Source organism: Polyodon spathula, chromosome 12 (assembly GCF_017654505.1).
Source record: "Polyodon spathula isolate WHYD16114869_AA chromosome 12, ASM1765450v1, whole genome shotgun sequence".
Lineage (NCBI taxonomy): Eukaryota > Metazoa > Chordata > Actinopteri > Acipenseriformes > Polyodontidae > Polyodon > Polyodon spathula.
The window spans coordinates 11,417,617-11,441,739 of NC_054545.1; the positions used below are offsets into that span (position 1 = coordinate 11,417,617).

Consider the following 24,123-nt stretch of genomic DNA (forward strand, 5'->3'; position numbering starts at 1 on the left):
AAGCACTCCCTTAACATGCTGCCTATTAGCCAGATGGTCGACAGCAGCATAATATGGTCTATAACTGGGAAGCACTATAATAGCTGGATGTACTTCTCCTTTATTGGCCAATAAAACAACACAGACAATCTGTAGTAACATGGAAAACAAGCTTCTTTTCAGCACTTGAAACATTCCTATCTGTGGAGACTAAGAAGCTGTTTTCAGTATGTAAAGGAAAAGCAATGTAATACTCAAGTAATGAAAATGTAATATATAAAATATATTTGAAAAAAAAAAGGAATACAGTACAAATTACTCAAAAAATGGTATGCCACAATGCTAAAGGGTTAACCTTTTACACCTCAATACTAGAGAAACTTTCTTGTTTGATAACACATAAAGCTCACATTCTTTTTCATGTAAGTGAAATAGCTATGGTGTTTAGATAAATGTGTTATGTATTTTGAGATGTGACCTACTGCTGGGTTTCTGTTTTCCATTCTTACATGATTTCTAGCAAATCATGCCTCTTACTAAGTCATTTGTTTAACAAAAAATCAACCAAAAACCTATATAACACCTAAAGATTAACAAGGTGTAGATGGTATATTGGCATACCTAGACAGATGTATTCTGATGAAATAACAACCCCAATAAAATTGCTTAGCCACCCACAAAGCAAATATTGCAAATACATCTAGGCTATCCTAATAGACTTAGTAAACATAGAAACCATTTCACTGAGTGAAGTGAACTATGCAAGTGAGACTGAGGCAGCAACACTAGGACTAGTAACATGACGTCATTTATTGATCGTTTGGCGGTTTCACATTTTTTAATTAAGCATGCTCTTTCCCCAAAGCATGCGTTAGCCTTACCCGCGGTATAGAGTTGAACAGAAATTTTGGAAGTTCTGTTCGTTGGCATTGCCGGATGGTTGAGGTAGCCGATTTCCTTCGGTGTATAACCAGGTCTGCATGGCCTATGACTAAACTATTCTGGCTAGTGAAAATGAGGTCCTGCAAAACAAAAATAAACCACATTTCAGATAAAGGCAGTAACAACATGCGTAACTTAAAATTCTCATGAATAAAAACTTGTCCAATTAAGTACCTGCTCTTTGTACTAAATAAAATAGACATTTTAAAGTATGACTACAGTAAAAACAATACACACAAGCAGTTAACACTAAAAAATGAGTTTAATTTAAAAAACGACAACTTCATCTGTGTTATAAATGCAAGATCTTCCCATAACGAGAAGGGAAAGAGTAAACTAGTAATGTTCTGTGTCAGCAGAAATCTTACTCTTGCGCCTGAGTATGAAACGTAAAACAAGGGCGCCTCCTACTGGCATCATTAAAAAATAATTCTGCCAAGACCAGGAATGCCAGTCTGTTCATTAACAATCCATACGTACATCCTTACACATTTTGGTTGGTGTAGAATTATGAACATGAATGCTTAAACAGTGAATGTAATAATAATCTTAAAATCATGTTTAAATTAGTCTTAACATTGTATCTCACAAAACTAAGCAGGGCTGGTCCTGGTTATGTCTGAGCTCGGCAAGTCAGTGCAGGTGGTAACTCAGTAGCATCTCTCCAGTTATATAGAAAGCAGAACCAACGTCCAGCCTAGTGTTACAAGACTTTAGATGGAACAATAGACTAAGGTTCTATTCCTGGGACTGCTTTATTTGAAAATGTAAATGACTTAACATTTCTACAAAGTAAATGGTTAAACTGTGTCAATGTTTTCCTAAATCCCCCTCTAGTAACCTCAAACTCCATTCTTCTGCACTGTAAGAATACAATTAATTAGATAGCTATAGTGATATATCTGTACAGAATTCTTAAAGGGTGCTTGTACAAGCAACTAATACTTAGTAATGTGTATCTGAGCCACAAACAGAATTCAAATGGATGCATAGTCAAATTTCCGCCATCATTCTCCTACACAAGTTCATTTGGAATCATTCTGATCAAGTCCAGATTTCAGTAAAAAACAAAAAACAAACAAAGAAAACCCCAGCTTGTGTTAATGTGTTCAGACAGTACAGAGTGTACCTGACATGCCAGGTTAGAGCTAGGGAACGCTGTTCTGTAAGTCAATGTGTCACATTTACTGAAGTGACTGAGGATCTCCAGTTACACTCAAAGAGAAAATTGTAATACAGTAACTTACCAAGCCAGGCACAAAAAAACCCAAAAAACACTAAGGCTGTAAAGGTTTCATTGTTTAAATGGTAAAGGGAAATACAATTTTTAAGTGGAATATAGTGTTTTCAACGTTTAACGAGGATTAAACAAACAGTATGTCTAGTTTAAATGGTAAACAACTGTTTAAATGAAAAGAGATGTATTCTATTAATGATATTTACAGCAAACGTTGATAACAACAATAACCCGTGCATTTAGAAAGCATGTTTTTATTTTGTACTCCCTCTTCCCCAGTACACTGTGGTGGTGGTAGTACATTCAGCACAATGGATCCCCTCGCCCTGAAACCTGACACAGAGAGCCTTTATAAATTATTAAGTAGGCTAACTCACCCGATTTTCCAATGGGAGATTAAATAATCATGCAAATGCTACAGTGGCATGAATGAATGAATGCAATACACACACTCACATACAAAAGACCACAAGACATTGTTTTCATTATGTAACCAATGCAACACAGTTAAAAACGTCTATATTCAATTATTCAACCAGTTTTTTTACACAGCCCAAGTACAGTTGTCACATTTAGACATAACTCGTGCCATCTTCGCTTCCGGTATAATTTGTCTGAATATTGAAATGGTTCATAACAGACCACAATCAAAACCAACAGGCTTACACATATATTTTAGAACTACTAAAAAAAATACAAACTTTAGCACTTAGGCAAACAAGTCACAAAGACACTGATAAAAATGTTTCTGTCTAAGATTTTACATTAAGTTTATTTTCTACTATTATTGATATACAGATATAAGTGGTGCAAACAATAAACTGGAGCAAAGGATGTCCCTTAAAAAAAAAAACAACTAAATGGCACTATTTTTTTTTCACAAAACCTTAAAAAAAAAAAAGTGTAATAATTTATAGCACCTTGGTACATTTGAACCACTGTAATGGAATGCGAGTTATAGTTTGTATGGTATAAAGTCATTTACACAAAAGGATTACACCTTTAATCTATATCATACTCCATATGTAAACCTTTAAGAATTTCAATAAAACTCCTACAGGTCTATTAAACTGATCTCTAATGGTGTCTGTAACACTCTGAAATGTATTTTGTCTATAAACGACAGGTTTGGTCCTAACTGGATATTTAAACAGTGGTAAGCCTGTCCCTTTAAGCCTATTCAAACTGCTTCTCACCTGTAATGCTGGAGTGCTCTGGACACTGGGGAAGGAGGTTGGGGAGTCCAACCACAGAATGAGATCCTTGTTGCCTAGAAACACAGATTTGGCCTCAGCTTCACCCCCTCCTGCAGCCCACAGGCGCTGCTGGTAGAGCCGGTAAGAAGACTTCAGAGACAAAAAAAGAGCTAACCACCTGAAACAGATACAAACATGTCAAACACTGAGGGCAAAAGAAAGCTCTCCTGCTACCACACAAGCATTGGGTCAACCCTCGTGATTGAAGCGCTCTCTGACTCACCTGACTAATATTCCTCGAAGCACTATATTGGTCATTTCAGCAGGAGACACATCTATAAACCGCAGGAAAGAGAAGCAACTGCCCTCATTGTTCCCTGCGAAACAGCAATAAAAGCATATGTTTTAAATACATGGTGTGTTTTTGGGGTTCTCCTGGAATCAAAATGAAAGCGTACGGTTTACAAAATGCTCTATTCTGTTATAGAAACATCATTGAAAAATTGATTTCATTCTTGACTGCCGTTTTTGTCTGTAGATTTGTGTTTGTAATTTGACTATGGTGTCCATAACAATCTATTTTATTTACAAACTTTATTTATTTATTTATTCAAATAGATATTTTAATATGGACTTACAGCAAAATAATTTTGTAAAGAAATGAAGGAAATGTGCAAAGTGATATTTACATACAAAAGACGAAAAGTAATTCTGAAAAATCAAGGGGGCACACTTTTATTTATTTATTTATTTATTTATTTAAAGGCTTAGTGTTTGGAAGCTGCATATGTGACAAAGCTAGTGGAATAATATGCTATCCCCAAAATCAGTTCCATTGTTCTGCTACATAGGTCAGGTTGTTGTCCACAGCTTATCAGTGGTTCTATTTTGTTTTTGTGAAGAACTGTATGACTGAAAGGGCGAGTCCCACCTGGCCACTCACCAATGCATGACTCCTTTCATTTCAGACCTTCTTGGCCACAACTAAACATAATTCCCATCTGGAGCAACTATGAGTCGAGCACACATTTTCTAGTGGGTCTATGTCAACTACAAACAAAAATGAGCTGGTATCCTGGAAATAAGATCAGTTCTAAGTAGTCTTCTAGAGAAAGGCTATGCGGTATTTCTTTTTTCAGCCACTCACCTTTCCTGTGAAATAAGGACTGATGGATGTGATCTGGTGCAAATGGCGAAAGGAGGACCTGTAACAACCTGCAATAAGACAAAGAAATCATAACACTGGTCTCATTTCCACAAGCACACAGCATTGCCACAGAATAACAGTTAGGAGCTGCAGTGGTACTGCATGTTTGCAAAGCAAAGTCATTGACAATTAATTTTTTACTCCTGATCTGGCTTCAGGAATTCCAGATATTCTACACAGTACTGGGATGCTGAAGGAACAGTAATTTATTTCTTAAGTCTACTAATGTCAACAAATTATGAGGTGTATTCCAAATTAATAAACACACCTTATTTTGAAAACAGAAGAAAATACTATTTATGCTTTTTTTAATGTTCTCAGTACAAAACTTTCTATCTAACAAATTATGACTCAGCAGGAATCCAATCCTCAGGCTGGGTTAAATGCCAATATGGCAGACGGCCAGATCTTAATGTAGCAGAAAGCAGCTATCAGCTCAACAGAACTACAGCTCTAACCTACAGGACCTTAAAAATCAACCGCATTTTACTAACACTTTCCTAGCTACCTGTCATACAAAATCGCTTGGTACATGTCAACTGCAAAACCATTACTTAAAAATTTCACCTGGCAAACGTACAAGTATAGTATGGCTGCAAAACCAAGAAAAAACCCACAAAGAAAGTACATTTCTGATTGACATACAAAATTGATTTTCACAAGTTTCTTAGGGAATTACATGACAAGACTAGAAAACTTTGTGTGTATTGAGATATCATAAAGGCCTTTTGGACATATGGGCACAGCAGATTCCCTTGGGGCCATAAATTGGATTTTGGTCAAATAGAGGAAGGGGTTATGACAAAAAGGTGGGCTAACAATCTTGCCAGGAGTGAATCCAGTGGGGAGCTGGAAAGTTGGGCAGGGGGCGCAGGGCTGAGCGGCACATTTACTGCACACTACGGGAAGCATGGGCTAGAATCCCAAAACCATTTACTCTTTAGAGCTGTGAAACCGAATGGAGTGTTCAGATTGGGAATGGAGTACGCTTGTTGTCCCACACTAGCCCTATTTAGTGTGTTTATTATTATCCTTTCTGTAAGTAATTTAGACTGATCTCCACAGAAAAAAAAAAACAACCCTTCTGTAACCGAATTTCTATTTATTAACACACACTTGCAGAGGGGGCAGTTACTAAGGCGGTCATTTCTAAAACCACATTTAGAAGCCCCTGATTGTAACAGACATTAGATAGCAAGCCTGGTAAATAATGATCGAATCCAAAACAGGAATTATACAAAAAACACATCATAGGATATTGAACAGGTAAGGAATTCAATACTTCGAAAATGAATACGTTTAGATCCTTCTTTTTTATAAACTGCTAAGAACTTGTGCTCACCCACCTGGTGCGGCACTGGTTGAATGTGGAGACCAGGCCCTGGCGGTAAAGAAGCTTGCACATGACATAGGGTTTCAAGGACATGTGAAATGGGGATCGGGTTTCCTGTCGTTCAAACAGATCTGGATGGTTACACACCTACAGATGGAAAAATATTTTTTAAAAATGTCATTCAATTACATAACTAGCCTATGTGAACCAACGTTTTTTGCAGGGTTAACTGTATAATATTAAGTCGAACTACAAGTACAAAAAAAAGGACATTTAAATGTCTTCATTACAATGAAGACAATTTGTCTGAACTCTTTTTGTAAATATGCAGGATTATAGACACAACAATAACTTAATTCAGCAGGTACTGGTGTAGTGCTGCAATTCCAAACAAAGGAGCTCTGACAGCAATATTTTCCTGGCAGTTCTACAAAGTTTGTGTCCAAAACACCTCTCTATTTGTGTGTAAACTGATTGGTGCATATAACGACATTGTTTGATTGTTTATTATTAACGTGTATGTTATGAATTCTTGGTATTAAACAAACAAAATCAATTCAAAGGGAGACAGAGTATGTACCAAGCGCGGAAGGGGGGGGTAATTTTTTTTTTAAATGATATCAATGAACTTCTAAACATTTGATCTACACAGTGTGGCAAACCCAAATACTGCCATTGTTAAAATATTAAAAAATAAGAAGAAACCAGGCCTATTACTTAGTTTTAAACACAAATAAACCAAAGAGACTCCAATACACACTTCAATTGTACAAAGTCCTCTTATTTTAATCATTTCAATAATGGTAGTATTTAGATCGGCTACCATTTAGATCAATTGAACAGAGCCCAGAATATTTAACGGTGGCTCCTTGTTTTGTATCCCAAAAACCTATAGTTCAGCTGTCAGCTCAATTCAATGATTATATTGTGTTTGTGAATAGACAGGAAACCCGTGTAGATATCACTCTGTGCTGGTGCACTGCGATGCAGCCGGTGCCATTGAAATAAATACCTTTCTAAACTGCATGACAAGGTTCATTAAGCTACTGGTTGTGTTCTGTGCCTGCTGTGTTGTGCCCATTGAAGACTGGAGAAGGTCTTCGATTGAGATTTTGTTCTTCAAAGCCTGGTACAGATGTTTCTGACGGACGGTCAGTTGACAGTACATGAGAATTTCAATCTGTAATAGAGATATAACATTTCAGCTGTTAATTCACCAAGTGGGGCTTAGTTCATTGATTCACATGAACATGTAAGTGTTCAAGTATATAATTATAGGCAAACCATTGAATGACTCTAATGATGTTCTGCAGTGGATCCTTAACATACAAACAAACCAAAACTCTAATTACCTCTTATAGTCTTCCAGTTATGTGTGAATTCACATCATTACAACGTGTTTACTTGGCTCTGTTTTACCTTACAATCTGGAAGTTTTTAATGGATAGCCACTTCAAACTAAGTAGCGTCTTTCTCAAAAATGGAAATATCTGATGATATGCATGATGAATGTTGGAGATAAATACATTTGATAATAATCACAAATAAGTGCAATTAGAACGGCTTAAACTAATTACAGTGTTTCCCAGTCACTGCTACAAATCTTTGTGTAGAAGGTCCGCGACTACTTAAGGAAACAAATATGCCAACATCTACAATCTGCATCATGCTTTAGAGGGGAAATCATATTATCAAAATGTATACCTTATCAGACAGCTCATTCTCTACATCCTTCTTAATACGTCTCAACATGAAGGGCTTCAGTATCATGTGCAACCGAGACAGCTGGTCTGAGACGAAACAGAATAAAAATGAGCATGTGGAATCGAATCCTGCACGTTACACATACAGGTAGATCTGCACATCTCTATGGGATCGAGCAGTTTGAACGGGTACTCACTCTCGTCAATGCCCGACTTGTTTTCCGCATGGCTCTCAATGTCTCTAGAAAACCACTCATTGAACTCTTCATGGGAGTCAAACAGAGTGGGCATGATGAAATGTAAAAGTGCCCAGAGCTGTACGGAAAAAAAAAATTCAAAATGATTTCTCTTCATATGAAGTGGAACTGAAGACAGCAAGTGCATTCAGTAATACCAGTTTTACTCACCTCAGCCATTGTGTTCTGGATTGGAGTTCCTGTCAGCAGCAATCGATTTCGACACTGAAATTGGAGCAGAATCTTCCACCGCACACTGAAAAAAAAAACCACATGAAAAAAAGCATGACGTGTATGAGTGAAAATAAGAACAATACAGTTTAGATTTTAAAAAGTCTGCTTGTGCAATGGAAAGCTAAACCAGCTTAATGGGACAGTTTTACCTGGTGCTGCTCTTGAGAGCCTGTGCCTCATCCAGTACCATGTACTGCCACTTCACCCGCTGGAAATACTTCACATCCTGGACGACAAGCTGGTAGCTGGTTATCACCACGTGGAACGGTGCATCTTGCGTGTACAAAGTTTTCTACCAACAGAAAACAGTATTGATGTGTTGTTTTTCTGTCATAGTTTGCTGTGGTTTTCATGCGGTTCTCATAATCAAGGTATGTAAATAATATACAGGTCATTCCATAATAAATCCAGATGCAATTTTCCTGTCACCATATCAGAATGTGAAGAAATTCTCAATTAATCCATTTTATGATAATCCCCAAAATCACGAACCATGTAAATACATATAAGATATAAAAAAGGCAATATGATGTGAATGGTTTTAGGGAATTAATCTCAATCTCAATACAGAGGACACACATGTCCACTTGCATAAAAAATCCATCTGATTGGTCATACTGTACTTACCTGCATAATATGCTTTGAAAACAGTCCAGTTGTGTGCACTTTGCTTCAGGCATTGATTCACGCGCATGAGTTCAATCAAATCCCTATACTCTGAAAATGAGCTGAGATGGTGGCCCTGTAACCATCAGCTGGTTTGACATTCACAGTATTGGAATACCTTTATATAAACTGACAAGTTTGGGCCAGCAGTTCCCAAATCATGAAGGTTAGGTCTTATCTGTCATTTTTTATCAAAACAGATCGGTCAAACCACCATCCACAGCAAACGCACCAATAGGAATCGATAAAGAGCAATCCTCTCCTTACCTGACTCCAAAATTTACGGATTACCTTCCTGTCATGGGGGTTCCCCCAGTAAGGCAGCACCTGAAACAAATGCATTTCATTAAAAAAAAAAAAAAATAGAAAAGGCAAATGGAACAATTGCTGCTCTAGTAATGCATAGCATTTTTAAGAAGTACTTTATAGAGCAATTTTAGGAACATATTAGTGACACGGCAAGGTACAACCACATATACAACTGTCAAACAGCTACCGGGTTTTCTGCAGACAGTGGGGAATTACTCAATGGAAAACTTACAGAAATTTTGGATGAAACTGTAACCTACCAGGAGGGATGTCAAGTTTGGACTTTACTTCTACTAGTACTGGTTTAATAGACCCTTGAACCTTCTTACCTATAAAGTTACATTAGGTAGTCCACAATTAGTGCTAATCAGAGTTTGCGAAACCAGGCGTAAATGTTTAAACTGTTCTCAGAGCTGTAAATTCATTCAGTATGTTAGTTTGCCTTTCTAATTGAGCAAGTAGGTTCTATTGAAGGTGACACAATCAAGAAGTGTCTAACAGCTTTACTCAGAAAAACAACTGAGTGTTGGAGGTTACTTCAATGTACCAAGATGATAGTTTTTCACTTAAGTGAGCATTAATACTCTTATTTCTGAATACAGCTCTAAATGGTAATAGCAACGTTTAGCTATTATATATGAATGTGGAAGCCTACCAGTAACACACACGCACACGCACACGCACACGCACACGCACACAGACGGTATCACCCGTGCATTACCACCTACAGTCCCTGGTAGATTCGCAAAATTGAAACATGACAAATCAAGCACAGCTTTCACTCCTCTAATATGAAAACCTTTGAACAGACCAAGATTCTCCAATTATGCTTTACAGATTGGTTACAAAATGAGTCCTGTCTTGTTTGGATTTAGTTTTAGATTGTTTTACCAAAGACACCTATAAAGATATGTTTCTGTTTACTGATCACACACACACACATGTAACTTTGTGTACACAGCAGTTTAGCATAAGAAAGTCCATTTTTACCAAGAGAACAACCTGCTGCAACAGCTTCCTAGGCAGCTTCATAAGCTAGAGTGTGTGGCCCCTGGAATATAGTGCTTGCAATACAGGAGTGTGTCTTTATCATTATCCAGGAGGAATCCCTTGGGAGGGCCATTGCAGTAGGAGAGGTTAGGAGACTAAGCAGATTATTAATACAAATCCGTGTCAGGACTCAGTTATCTGTATCTAAGGATTTAGTGGTGGTTCCTAGTAACAACCACTGCGGTAACTCATATGAGCCGTGCAGACGCATTGGGAACTCACATGGAGACATTGGGGAACAGGAGACAGTTAAACCGGGCTGCCCACTGTCTCTCAACATCACAAAGCATTTCGAAAAGTTCCTCAGTCGCTCAGCCCTAGGCAACAGCACTACCAACAAGACTGCATATTTATCACATTAATAGTAAAGTACTGCCACCTAGTGGTCAGCTCTGAGATATTCTGTTCTGTACCCAGTCTGGGATTAGCAGGCTATTAAACCGTTTTTATCTGACATGAACCTGCCTATATACATATATACACACACACACACACACACACACACACACACACATATATATATATATATATTTTTTTTTTTTTTTCAGGCTTTATTTATATTATCATTATATATTTTTTTCCTTCTACAAAAAAATAAATTTGTTTTTACCTAACTGCTTTTGCAATAACTAGACTATCATAATCCATCACTATGACTGTTCAATTTAGTTTTTTTGTTTATTTTACCCCTACCCCTAGAGGGTATATGTCAGCTTGCCGGTGCATACTTATTCTGGAAAATTGAAATATGATTATGTATTGCAAGTCGACTACAGCATACCAGCTTTTATTAAACACACATTTACACCTAGTTTTTGGATACACAGGTAGCTATTTATGTCACTTTTTGCATAACCAGATGCTATACAAGCATCGTTCCTGCACACCACGTAATTAACTGAATAAATTGACTTATTTAAAGTACAGTAACTTTCCCTAAGTGGAAGAGCACAAAACATAAAAAAGTAAATAAAGCAGAAATAAATCCACTCATACTGACAAAATAAAATAATGTTTTGTCCTTCTGCTCAAGCTTTTTTGGAGTGTACATTTTTTCCTGTGGATTCCAAGTTGTCTTTATCATACAGTACTACACCAACCCTCATGTTCTACAGTTAAACTCATAAACAATGCAGCTTTTCCATTATAGCAAAAAGCTGTTTTTCTTTTCGTTTCCTGTGCAACAACGTTACCTTGAATTTCGGAACAAATCTGGTGAACTCTTGGTGCCAGTTGTTCAGGGTGGAAGCGGGAGATATGATTAAAAATGGACCCCAGATGTTGTCTCGCTGAAAGAGGAGAGAAAAAAACAGCAATTCCTCAGAAAGCAGGTGGCAAATGGGGAAAAAACAGGAAGCACTGATCTTTAAACAGCATACTCAAAAGTATTTCCTTCAGGTTTAACAGTTATTATTCTGCATTTCTGAAGCCACATACCAGAATGCCAGTTACTGGAAGTTCAGTAGAAAACTAGAGACCAGAGGTGCAATCTGTCACCAAAATCCTAACATTATGCAGATAATAATGAGCCATAATCGATGCATTAAGGATCCTTTATTATCCAAAATAATAAATAATAATAATATTCTGGACTCTTCAGAAAAACCCTCAAATATGACTATATATTATTATACATAGTAATATAACAGAGTATGTGCATTGAGAAAACTATGATTATTATACATAGTAATATAGCAGAGTATGTGCATTGAGAAAACTACTATTATTTTCTTCTTTAGATAACGACATCACAAACTATATACAAACGGAAGAGATTTTGTTTAAAAACATACCAAGAAAGACCTGGGCAGCAAGCAGCTAGAGGTTCCTAATCGATCAATGCATGTTTAAATGAGGCTTAAAAAATAAAAGTAATGGCCATCAATAATCGATTAAACGCTGTGTCTAATAGACACCATCCACTGTTAAAAAACAGTAGTCTGTAAACACCCAGACCTCTCACCTCAGCGAGATGAGCCAAAAGAGCAATACTCTGCACAGTTTTACCCAACCCCATTTCATCAGCAAGGATTCCATTGATACCCTGTAGAACAATAAACACAAATCAAAACAATACCACTTAGGTTATCAAACTCTGATTAATACCACTCGCATTTATCATTCATACAACTGATTTACACCACATTTAACATCACTTTGAGTAACATAAGAATTAGTTTCGAAAACATATAAGCAAGTCAGTGGCTGTACATTGTTGATGTGTTCTGATATATAAAGTACTGTAGCAAGTACATAAGTGTTTTCTTATGTCTTTTGTTTTTACTAATTAGACATTGTACATGTATCTGATTAGAAAGACATTGTATTAATAAACACTACTGTAATAGCTCAATATATGTGGATTAACATGAAGACCGGTATGAAGGAATTAGAAGGAATTCTTCCTGAAGCTAGCCCGGGCACAAATAAGCAATATTTTATTTCTAAATGCAACTTCAAAACAGGAAATTCAGTGCTAAGTTTCAACATATGTTTCAACTTATGTTTCTTGACAACATCTGTCATAATATAGTTAATTGACAGCCATGGTCCAGGCCTGTGTATTGTGTCCAGCACAGTCACCTGTTCATAGAGATTTGCAAGCCAGTTCATGCCCTTCAGCTGGTAGCCCTTCAGCTTGCCGTGGAAGATGGTGGGCTGAGGAATATCCTCTCCTGCGCGGATTGATGGGTTAGCCAGGCTGTAGCTCTCTCCAAAACAAGAACTGGCATCACTAGCAGCTTGCACAGAAGCACAGCGGCTGTCCTTCGCCTCTTCATCGAACAGCCGCGTCTAAATCAGACAAGGAGACAGAGGAGGTGGGTTATTCAATGATCTTCAAAGGCCAAATGATTAAAGTGAGTTGCTGCCGGAGGCCACAATGCATTGCTCTTGTCTGAATGGAAACGTGTGTCTTATCCAGTGCTGAAGGTTTCTGTGGGCTACAGTAACTCATCTGTTGCTTTCACAGTTCATTGGCACATTGTATGGGTTGTAAGAATGGTTTGTTGAGTATTAAGTTCATTTCAAGGGAGTTCATACTCACTCTAGCTTGGTGGATCTGGAAGGCCTCCTTTGCATTCTTCAGAGCCTCAGACTTGTAATAGTTACTGTCTGGAAAACAAGAACATTACACTGTTGATCCCAAGAAACTCAACCCAGAGCCAAGTCTTCAAAACGTAGCCTTTTTTAACATTCAAAGTTGACAAAGACATACTGAAAATACAAGAAAAATACGACAGGTGTCTTCTATAGGTCTGCAGCCTGTCAGGTTTGAGTCTGGCTAAAGTCACTTGTGAAATGAGTTTGCCCCCTGTGGACTGTTGTACATATCACAACATTGCCTCTGCTTGAGAGAGGGCCGTATCCAATGCCATGAGATTTAAATTCACAAGCACAAACTTTTTTTTTTTTTTTTTTAAGAGTTTCGAAACCTGGACCATTTTCTTCCAAATGCATTAAATACCTAACAAAATATACTAGTAAATCAAATCAAACTAACAAGTACCAGTAAAACAAAGGCTTCTTGTTGCTGCTGTACATTAATGATTCATACCACATCTTCGTAAAGCTCATTAGGACTCAAGCATATAAAAAGTGAAAGAAATTCTCTAAAATGAAAACAGACTGTGGGCTGGGTGCACATTGAGTATCAACAATGAAGTTATAAATTAGGAGAAGCTGCCCCTCTCTGCATATCTAACAATGCAACTTTAATCTTAAGAGGAGTTCATTGATTAGAAAAAGAGCCAGCCTGGGAAACGAACCTGTTAGCTGCACATGACAGCTGAGCACCGAGCCATTGAGCAGCTGTTAACAGCAATACAATGCAAAGTCAACACTGCCAGCTATTTACAGCACACAATTGGAGCCGATGAAGAGGAAATCGCTTTAGACATTACAAGGGCACTCAAAGCTGAGGCATGGAGAGCAATGCCAGTTTATTCTCTGGTTCCAAGTAGCAAAGCTGCCCTCTACAGTCACTCAGGTGTAACTTCACCCTAAACTTGACACTCATTTTTTATGATACAAACAATGGCAGAACTAAATACAACAGACATTAAACAGTTTCAAGCACCCAGTTTACTAAGTTTTTTTTTTTTTTTTTTTAAGCTTCCCTCATGGTCACATCCGATACATTCAGACCCAAAATACGACAAAGCAACACTCTTTATCTTGTATCTGTTGTTTTCTGTTGTTTAAGACAAAAAAAATGAGTATATTTCCCCCAAACCTTGGACACATCCTTCCACCACAATTAACATGAAAACAAGAAAGTATCAAAGACCAAGGAACAGGATATCTGATGCCTGACATGCGTCTCCATTATGTCCCCAGGGATATCCACTCTCTGCAGTGCATAGCAAACACACAAATAAAGAAGTACCGTAGTCCTCGTGGCTGACATTAACCATTACGCCTCCACCAATATCAATCTGGCGGTGCGCTGAGCTGTCGTCCAGTTTCATCAAGATCTCATCCTGTATCCCATCACTCTCTGCGTTGTGCTTGCGGCTCATGAAATGGGCGTACAGTTCGGTCTGGGTGATCAGGAAGTTTAGCTTTCGCTGTTGTCTCTTGGCCTGGGAAGAAAAATGCAGAGCCTTACATTTCAATTTACAGCAGCTATATTACTACAGTATGTACTGGATAGTTATTACAACAGGTCATTTGTCAATAAGTTAGTAAAACTGACCCATACCTGGCACTGAAGCATTCCTTTTTGCACTAAGTTCACTCACCTAAGTCGGCATTGCACTATGATGCAAAATTTCTCCACCACTGCAGCAGGTATAATATTACCAGAAATATGCCTGGTGGACCTTACACATATATTAACTATGTTGTGCCTTCACAATACACTTTGGTTTAAGAACGTACCTGAGGATTGTTAACATTGTATTTAGAATAATAGACCTGGAATTCATTATCAAGTGGAAGTTTCAGATGGCATGCTCTATACTGAACAATGAACACTCCTCTGGCTCAGTCCGAAATGCAGCAGATGTTCTAAAAGAATTGAATATGCACACACTGAGTGTAAATCACTAATGTAAAGTTAAAAAAAAAAACAACCTAGTATAACACTTGTGTCTGTCACTCGTTAAACACAAGCAAGGCCCATACAAAAACAGCTTTGTTCACTGCAACGCGGTATTAACTTTTACTGATTTTTCCTATAATGTACTGTCGTTGCATATAATGTCACAGCTTTAATTTTAATGTATAATGAGATTTGGACCAAATGTTATCAGAAAAACAGGGTGTCTACTAGCACTTAACCAGCTCCAGAACGTATGCATGTCTGTCAAATGAAAGAGCACTTGCAGTACCACGCTGTGCCTGCGTACGTCAAGGTTTGCTGTCAATTCAGTTTTATTTTTCAATCTGACGTCTTTGTATACATGCCTGTCAGGTGGTGAGTGGTGTTCATGACAAAGTGAATGTCAAAACAGTCTTATAATTACCAAAATAGTCTGTTTTTAATGAATAATTATTGTGTTATTTTTTTTAAACCTTTTTACCATTGCTGCTATAGGGGTAAAATGGCAGGTTTTCAGTCCCAAAAAAAAACGTTTCACAAAATAATAGCACTGTACAGTAATCCACAGGTGCATGGGCTGTACTGTGCTCTGCAGTGCTAGTCTCTGGGGTCCGTGCTGGCTCCATGGCTGCAGCTCCCAACTCGCTAGTCATCTGCTACACAAATAAACAAACAAAAACACAGAGCTCCGGCTGTGTCCCCTTATTTGCAGCTCAGATCCCTTCTCTTTCTGTCACAATACCCTAAGGCAGTGTTAGTAATGTGATATGTGTTTTGAAGTCAATAAGGAGAGACTGAAATCATCAGGTGACTATTATCCAACTGAAAAAAAATGCCTATCTATCTGTGAAGAGTTGGAGATACTGCAGCAAACCATCAACAATGTAAAGTATATACATAGTATTTCAATTCACAAACAAAACATGTTTTTTGTATTCCTTTTATATAGTGTGTGCGTAATTTGTACACACTTTACATTAAAAAAAAACTTGAATATTTCTGTTATGTATGTTTAACGTTTATTTTACTCTATATATTTTGCTAACTATATAATATGTGCACATTCATTTTTGCATCTGGAGTTGAAGAGGTTAACTGTATAATCCACTGTATAAATAATACCTGTTGTGACATTTTTAAAAAGCCACACGTATTACATGTCTAATTTTAGGTAGGGTTACACTCCCTATGTCATTTCACATGGAGAGTAAAATTGTAACCAACCCTTCAAAGCCTTCTTTACCATCATTAACCAATCAGCTGTTTTCCATAATAGTAGGTTTTTTGCTTTGCAGCCAGTGACATGTTTTGAGCCTGAACATCCTGTTTAGTTGAAAGTAAGGCATATTGGCGTAGGTGTAGAAAGACAGGCCAGGCTTTTAAGGGCCGGGCCAGCTGACAGAATTGGAATTCTGAGCTTAAGATTTAAATCAGCCTAGCCCTAACCCTCTCCTGCTGCACACCGTTGTTTTCTCGGACCTGGGACTGTGCTGAGGTGGTACCTACCTCCCTCATCTCCTCGTCGAGCTTTCTCTGTTCCAGAGCCTCCTTCTCAGCCCGCTTGCGATGCTCCTTCTCCACCTTCTCGTACTTCTTCCAGTACAGCAGCATCTCCTTGTTGAGACGGCGGGCCCGCGGAAGGGTTTCCTTGCAGTTCTTCTGGGCCTGGATTGCCGCTCGTCTCACCTCCCTCATGCACTGGTGGGCCAGCTAGGGCATAGCACACAGTGGGTCACTCTCTAAATAACATTTCAAGGTAACATTTCTTGTTATATCAGACTACTTTCTTTTGTTTTACGATGAAACTTCTGGTCCCCAGACTCATCCCCACGTAAAGATGTATTTACACCAGCCCAGGTTTGAACAAGCCGAAGGTACTGGTAGATTGATTAGGTGTACTTGATCTTAATTGAACACATACAAATTATTAAATAGTGTACAGAAGAGAAAAATTACCTTTCTGGCATTTGTTATGACAAGGTTCCGTGCTGAGGCTTTCTGCTTGAATGTCTGAAACAAGATGGTATGTAAGAGATACACACTGCTGTGAACAACTAAGCTGGGGTCTCCTCAAGCACCATTCATTTTAAACGTATCTAATATGAACAGAATCAGTGTTGCTGCTGTCCTGGCTAAAACCAAACAAACTTAACACCCAGCATGTTAACAGGGTCTATTTAGAAATGCCAGCCATACCCTTATAAATGCCAGCATGGGGATGCTACTGCTTTTGAAATAAAATCTGTCTTCCCTCTATGAATTTGCTGTAAAATGAAACACACACCTTAGGGTTTTCTTTTTTGGCAATAGTCAGCCAGACTTTGCGTCGCCGTGCCGTCAGCTGTTCGACTGTTAGGTGCTTCTTCTTGGATAGGGGCGGGGGAGCATCGTGGGAGAACTTGGCAAACAGTTTGGTGGTGTACTGCCGTCCCTCAGAGAGGAACTCCTCGTCACGCTTCCTCTTCTTTTTCACCTTCTTTAACTTTGCTAAAACACATCAGTAAAAAGAGCCGGGGGTAAAACTACATGCAAAAGAATCGGCACATACAGCTGAGACTGTTACAGCTGAGAGTTCATTTAAACATGTGACATTATTGGGGGCAGGGTGGCTAACTGTATCAGCAACGGGATATTATGAACACACTGTGGTTCCATGTTAGCTAGCGACAGCCATTAAGAAGCTATTGGGGACCTACTGTATATATAAAAGGTGAGCAACTTGAAATTGAATTTCATTCACCTTTTTGCAATAATTTCAAGTGGTTCCTGTGGACATTACTGGATAGTTTTTTTTTTTTTTTCCTAATAGTGTTGAAGTGGTTGTTAGTGTAATAATTCAACGACTGTGTTAAAGAACTATGAGTTGGCTCTTCGTTTCTTGACGTATATATTTGTAACATAAACTGGGTAAGCCAAAGTATCATTGCAGAAGTAAGTGTTGGATCCATCTAGTGATCTGCCAGTTTGGACCAACTTTTTCTGGCAATATACTCCTGAGCACTAGATGGTGCTGGTGCTTACTAATATAATCTCTTTTGCAGTCTAAATTACATGTCAATGGCAGGTAATTAGAACTGGCACCAATTAAAACAGTTATTTAGTAGGGTCAAAGACAGCCCAGAAACTTGTAATTATATCTAGTACCTGTTTTTCACAACATTAACTACTGTCAACTAATCTGTCTGCAGTAAGATGCAGCTCCACCAACCCTTTAATTTCTTCTCCTCTTTAATTTTCTTTTTCTTGGGTCCCAGTAGGTGGCGCTGCTGTTCATAAAATAGGTCATGAGTGGAAAGAAGCCCTGCACTGTAGTACTGGTACTGCTGCAACTGTAACAGAAATACAATCATATTAGTACAGCTGGAAGGATATCAACAGGTGTATGACACTTCAATACAGCTATTCGTCAACAGAATTATTGAACACTGCTCCCACATGTCAAAAAGTTTTCTAAAAAGGGAGCCCTTATACAAGTGGCAGCAGAATGTAGCCCTACCTCTCTGTCTGTGTGGAACTTGTTCTGATGAAGCTTCTTGTATCTGTGCAACCTCAGCATGTCCTGAAGCTCTTCTTTAGACAGTGTGAAGTCCTCCTCGTCTGTATCTGAGTCTGAGTCTGTGGTGTCGTCGCTCAATAAGATACCCTGAGGAAAATAACGGCTCACGCTCAGACACTATATATTATATATAAACTTAGCATCACTGACCTTGTAGATCAAATACCTTTAACTCTTTCCAGTTGGGTTTAATGATGCCCATATCAACATTACTAAATACAATAATAAATATGACAGTCCGCAATAGTGCATGTTATGATGTAAAACATATTTATATTAGTTAAGAAATACCTATAGAAGTTAAATTAACTGCATGCATGTTTATCTGAAATATTCACAACAAAATAGAATTATGTTACATTATTTCCTTCTAAAATAAATCAATTAAAATACCTTAAGCCACTTTCTGCTTTTCTTCAGCTTCGAAAAGTTGTACAAACTGCCTTTGTCTATTTTTGGTGCTGATAAAATGAAAACAGAATTAGCTTTGTTTTGCATAACCTTTATATATTCATTTGAGGTATCAAGCAGTGAACTGTGTAGCAGCTTGTGCAGCAGCAGGCTCTGTCCTACCCTGATGCAGAGCTCCGTTGAATGAGCTGGTTTCTGGCCAGACCCCAGACTCGGCTGCTCCGCAGGGCTCCACGCCCTCTTCCTCTGGGTCCACGGGCTCCTCTTTGACTCTCAGTAGAGGGCAGGGTTCTGAGCGGGCCAAGGATGAACCCATATCCAAACCATCATCGCTATCGTCACTGAAAATCATTAGGGTTGAGCAGTCATGGACAAAATTCCTAATCAAATGAATATGCATCGAGGCCAACAGCGCAAGTACCATGCCTCAATTTACATGGTACGCCTAATAGACCCCCACTGGCACAGACCTTGTATCTTGGCTTTTCCTTATATGTAAAAAAGCAAAAGTCTTTATGTTCAAACTGGGTGCAAGCAGTCTTGAAGTTTTACCTTGAGACATTTCTGTTGAAGAAAGTTGCAGTCTGTCGTAGGAAGGTGTCTAGCTTTAGGGCTCGTTCCAGATACTGCAGATGAAGAGGTCTCGCCAGTTCTGAACAGCCTCCATCTTCCACTTCATCTAACTCTGAGGCCATAGAACACTTCTCTCACACCCAAGTGTGGGCTTTAAACTGCAATGCTGCAAGAAAAATACAATCTCATCCACACAAACAAGACTAGAGAAATGCAGAGCATTATAACCGCTATACATTTTTTTTTTCGAGGGAGTGCTTAAATCATGCAATAATTAGGAATTTCACTAATACCCTCTTTGGGTGAAATAACAGAAAAATAAAAGACAAGTGCATGAACCCACTTAAGAAAAGGAACCTTTTTTTACTTTCATACATTTAAATTTTGTATTTCTTCACAGAAGTTCTAATACTGGTGTGGTCTAGGGATATTATGTAATAATGTGTTGGGTATCTAAGTGATTGCAAGTGTACAAAATTAACATCTCCTAATTGGATATCATCTGATAAGAAGTTAAGGTTTTGATACTAGTGAGGGAGGCAGCTGTCTCAATTACAAGTACAATTGATGCATCCCCTTGTTGTGCTATTATATTATTTGTGCCTTTATTGAGTTTCTGTTGGCATTCTGTGACACTTTGTGGCATTTGTTTAACACTGTACAATCTCGATATCTGGATAACAGGATCTGAAATCTTAATGAAAGTGAATGGCACCTGTCACCTGTGTGGCATAAGTATCTAAACCTCCATTAAAACTCTTTCACAGGTTTATATATTGGAGATTATAAGGCCTAATATGCAGGCATGTGTAGAAAATTGCTAATAGTTTTTTTCTGCCTTGAAGTATTGAGAACATTATCCTAAATAATGGTCATGACACAACACAAGCCCAGAGAATGTTACGATGACCAGTGTTCCTTCACCAGTGAACAGGCAAGCACTTGGTTTCTGAGCATGGAAACATTCATCAGGGGAAAAGGAAATATAACGTACTTGTGGGTTGTGGCTTGGAGTGGATTTAGGGATAGGGTTAATATTAAATACTTTATTATGTGGCTTAATCTTTGTGTGAATTTAGAAAGCTATAAAATGCATGCTGATCCATCCATCACAAGTAATGATTACCATTATCTTTCTCATGTCAGTGCTCCCACATGAAGAAAAGTAAGTAAAATAATTAAGTGCAGAGCTATTACTTGGCATGTAACCTTGGATGGATAAATCACCACAATAAAATCAGATTAATAATAAGTGCAAGACTTTTATATGTGCACAGTAAATGTGTGTTAGAATTTAGCATCATCGCTACCATCTAGGGCTTGCCAATGTCTGATTTTAATGACTTATCAGTGCAACAAACTACATTTTCATAGACTGGCCTTGTAGTACTAATATTGCAGTATTTTACATTGTTGTTTCGTAAAAAATATACTGTGTCCTAAAATGACTGCTTTTTATTGCCTAATACTGTTTTGAACATACTGGGATAAAAAAAAAAAAGGCAGGAACTGTCTTCATTATTCTTGTAATAGAATAGCCTTGTGGAAATAAGATTTATTGTAGTTCTTAAGCGGTATAGTACTGTATGATATAGTTTCTTTATGTGGTAATAAAATACTGTGAACATACATTGTCCTTGGTTTTTACTGACTAATTCCCTAGTGTTGCAATATGACAATATACCAGGGTTGGTCACATAATTAGAAACACTGCCACCTGTAGTACAGAACACACTTTTGTGTAAAACACCTATTTGTAGGCAAATTGATTTATGTTAACTCACAAGTAACAAGACAACCCTAGTACAACTAATGAAATTGTTTATTTTATAGACTGTGGTCATACACAAATGACATATGACCATATCCAAGACTGGGACCAGTTAACTGGAGACTGACTGCACTTGCAGTGCTAATAATAATCTTTCTTATAAAATATGCATCTCCCTGTTGCAGGTCGGTTTAAAGTCTCACTGGACAAGGCAGAAGATCTGATATGATTGAGGGAAAATAGTTGGTACTCAGTTGGCATGTGCTTCTGTATTCAAGACTGCAGAAATCACTGATGTTTTTAAGTGGAAAAGGCAAGGTCAGTCTGTACTCTACCAAGTACTGGAGTTGTACATAACAGCGAAAAACTTCCTCCCAGCCTCACTATATTGTGTGTGCCCAACTAACACCTGTTTTACTGTAGTTACATGACCATTAAGGTGGAACAGGTACTGATTTTAAAAACACTAGTTGTAAGAAACTGAAATCAGACTCATCTGACAACATTTTAAAAAAATTAAATGAACCTACAAACTAGCAAGTAAATGTACACGATGTACATGTAGAACCAATGGCTTTTCACACGTCTTTTTTTAAAACCTTGGTAAACATTACATAAATCATTAGCAATATTGAATTTAACAGGTAAATACTGAGTTGGTCATCTGCATTCCTACAGTACTTCATGAAACCACCAAATCTCTCTCATTTACCATATATTTCAAAGCCTGCAAGCTGCTTTGATTATGGTTTAACTGAGAGGAAAAAGTGACTGCTGCATTCATAATACAAAACAGGTACTGCAAAATATTACATTGGTGACAATGTGCAATTTTGATTTATCTCCAATCCCCAAACTACAGATGGCTGCCTATGTTTGCGTGGTTAGTGGTATAGCATCTTAGAAATCTGGTAGTATATTCTTAACCTGCAGCATAAATTCAGTTGTCACTTTTCTATGTTCGAGATCTTAGCAATTGCCCCCTACTGAAAACCATTATGTAAGGGCCAATACTAAAGTACGTTCACATTTAAACTGTAAAACTGCACATTGAGGTTTTTTTTTTTTTTTTCTATTCAATGCACTCATTTGGCACAATCACATTAAAACATGTATTATAATTTACTTAACGTCGATTCTTGAAAATAATTTAGTATGGGTACTAAGTAACAAGAACTTCGTGACTCTGACCGAGGCCGTTTATATTTCAGGCTGTAAGGTTAAATTTAGGCCTTATGGCAAACGATTGCATTTCACCTGCACACTAAAACTTCGTACTTAAAACTGGTGTTATTGAAATAGGTCCTGTCGCTTTAAGGCCTCCACCATTAGTATTAAATACGAATGGTATCTGGGATTAGGGGCTGTTTTGGGCTCCACGTTTTTCCGACGAGGCCCTGGATCCTAACCGGGATATTTTCCCTTCTCCTGCCGTCCTAACACAGAGACCATCTGCCTCAGCTCTCCCGTCCCCGCATTTACAATCTTTCTCCCTCCCGGCCATCTTTCCCCTTCGCTCCCCCACCATGCTCCACATAAACACTCGCTCACCTCAAGCCCCGGTCCCCTTTTCTCTCTCTCTCTCAGCTGCTGCCGGCTATCGCCTCTCTGTCTCCAAAATGGCGGTGCTGGGCAACGAGCGAATCTGTGATCGCTGGGCCGGCAGCAGCAGAGAGGCGGCCACTTTCAGTAACGGAGAGAGCAGGGACACGGCGCCATGGCGAGGAGAGAGCAAGGAACAGGTCTTGTAATCAAGCACAGAGTTGCAAACAGAGGGGAAACAAGCTTTAAATACACCCCGGCACTGGTGTTTAATTTCGGAGCCTGGAAACGCTAAATATATGATATGTAATTATAAAAGCAACGTAAATCTTGATATTAATGCATTTGTAACCTCTTAGATCTATAACATCCGGAATCTATTGGTGAAGTCTGAAAACGACGAAGATTGCCGAACTGCAGATGACGTATTTCAGATCTAAAACCACTTCGTTGAGCAATAATTCTCGCGGTGTTTGGTTCAAACGAGGAAAATGAAGCAATGTGGTTTCTGTGTTGTTAAATATGACATATTAGCCTGGGCAGCCGGCTAGTGATTTATAGTTGTATTTATCTATTTAACAACCAGAAATTGCCACGGAATTATAATATGAGTTTAACCACCTGCTCCTTTTTTCCAGCATTGTTTGACACATAACATCCCAGATAAAATAAATATATTTCTCACCATTAGTGAAAGACACTTTACAGTGTTAATTTTATTTTCACATGAAACTGTTCTGAACTGATACAATTGCTAAATTACATACAGTTAAAATAACAAAAAGTGTAATTTTGTCTGGTGGAATGAAAGCATTGCAGTGTTTTTAAAAAGTCACTATAAATCGATGGCCCACAATGACTTAATAAACCATGTCAGCTCTCTGTGGATGCCAGATGCAATTACACTTTGATTGAATGTTGCCCTTGTAAACCAACAATTCCAAATTCCAAAAAGTACATCACTTTCTCAAGTGATTGTAAATATTTTTCCTAGCTTTTTAAATAAAGTGCTATATACACAATGACATCCCTTTCACTCATGGTTTAATGTGTTACATATAGGATCAGTAGGGGGAACTCTCCCACTTGTTCTGAAGCTCAATCAATACACTGCCAATATGATATAAAGAGTAT

General features: G+C 38.1%; 1 protein-coding gene across 2 annotated transcripts in view; it reads right to left on the reverse strand.

The window, feature by feature from the left end:
- The window catches only part of LOC121324178 (chromatin-remodeling ATPase INO80-like), a 46,967-nt gene extending 23,810 nt beyond the window's left edge, over positions 1-23,157 (reverse strand). For both annotated transcript variants that reach the window (XM_041265734.1, XM_041265733.1), the window contains exons 1-25: positions 22,999-23,157; positions 19,656-19,842; positions 19,266-19,444; positions 19,086-19,153; positions 18,633-18,779; positions 18,345-18,465; positions 17,421-17,623; positions 17,093-17,146; positions 16,643-16,846; positions 14,480-14,675; positions 13,139-13,206; positions 12,676-12,885; positions 12,056-12,136; positions 11,286-11,381; positions 9,001-9,060; positions 8,217-8,359; positions 8,005-8,089; positions 7,795-7,912; positions 7,599-7,684; positions 6,907-7,074; positions 5,908-6,041; positions 4,502-4,569; positions 3,638-3,731; positions 3,355-3,532; positions 861-1,001 (exon numbers count right to left, since the gene is read on the reverse strand). In XM_041265734.1, coding sequence (XP_041121668.1) covers positions 861-1,001; positions 3,355-3,532; positions 3,638-3,731; positions 4,502-4,569; positions 5,908-6,041; positions 6,907-7,074; positions 7,599-7,684; positions 7,795-7,912; positions 8,005-8,089; positions 8,217-8,359; positions 9,001-9,060; positions 11,286-11,381; positions 12,056-12,136; positions 12,676-12,885; positions 13,139-13,206; positions 14,480-14,675; positions 16,643-16,846; positions 17,093-17,146; positions 17,421-17,623; positions 18,345-18,465; positions 18,633-18,779; positions 19,086-19,153; positions 19,266-19,444; positions 19,656-19,798 — 3,045 coding nt within the window. In that variant the 5' untranslated portion in view covers positions 19,799-19,842; positions 22,999-23,157. The remainder of the gene's footprint in view (positions 1-860; positions 1,002-3,354; positions 3,533-3,637; positions 3,732-4,501; positions 4,570-5,907; positions 6,042-6,906; positions 7,075-7,598; positions 7,685-7,794; positions 7,913-8,004; positions 8,090-8,216; positions 8,360-9,000; positions 9,061-11,285; positions 11,382-12,055; positions 12,137-12,675; positions 12,886-13,138; positions 13,207-14,479; positions 14,676-16,642; positions 16,847-17,092; positions 17,147-17,420; positions 17,624-18,344; positions 18,466-18,632; positions 18,780-19,085; positions 19,154-19,265; positions 19,445-19,655; positions 19,843-22,998) is intronic.
- Positions 23,158-24,123: the final 966 nt, after the last annotated feature.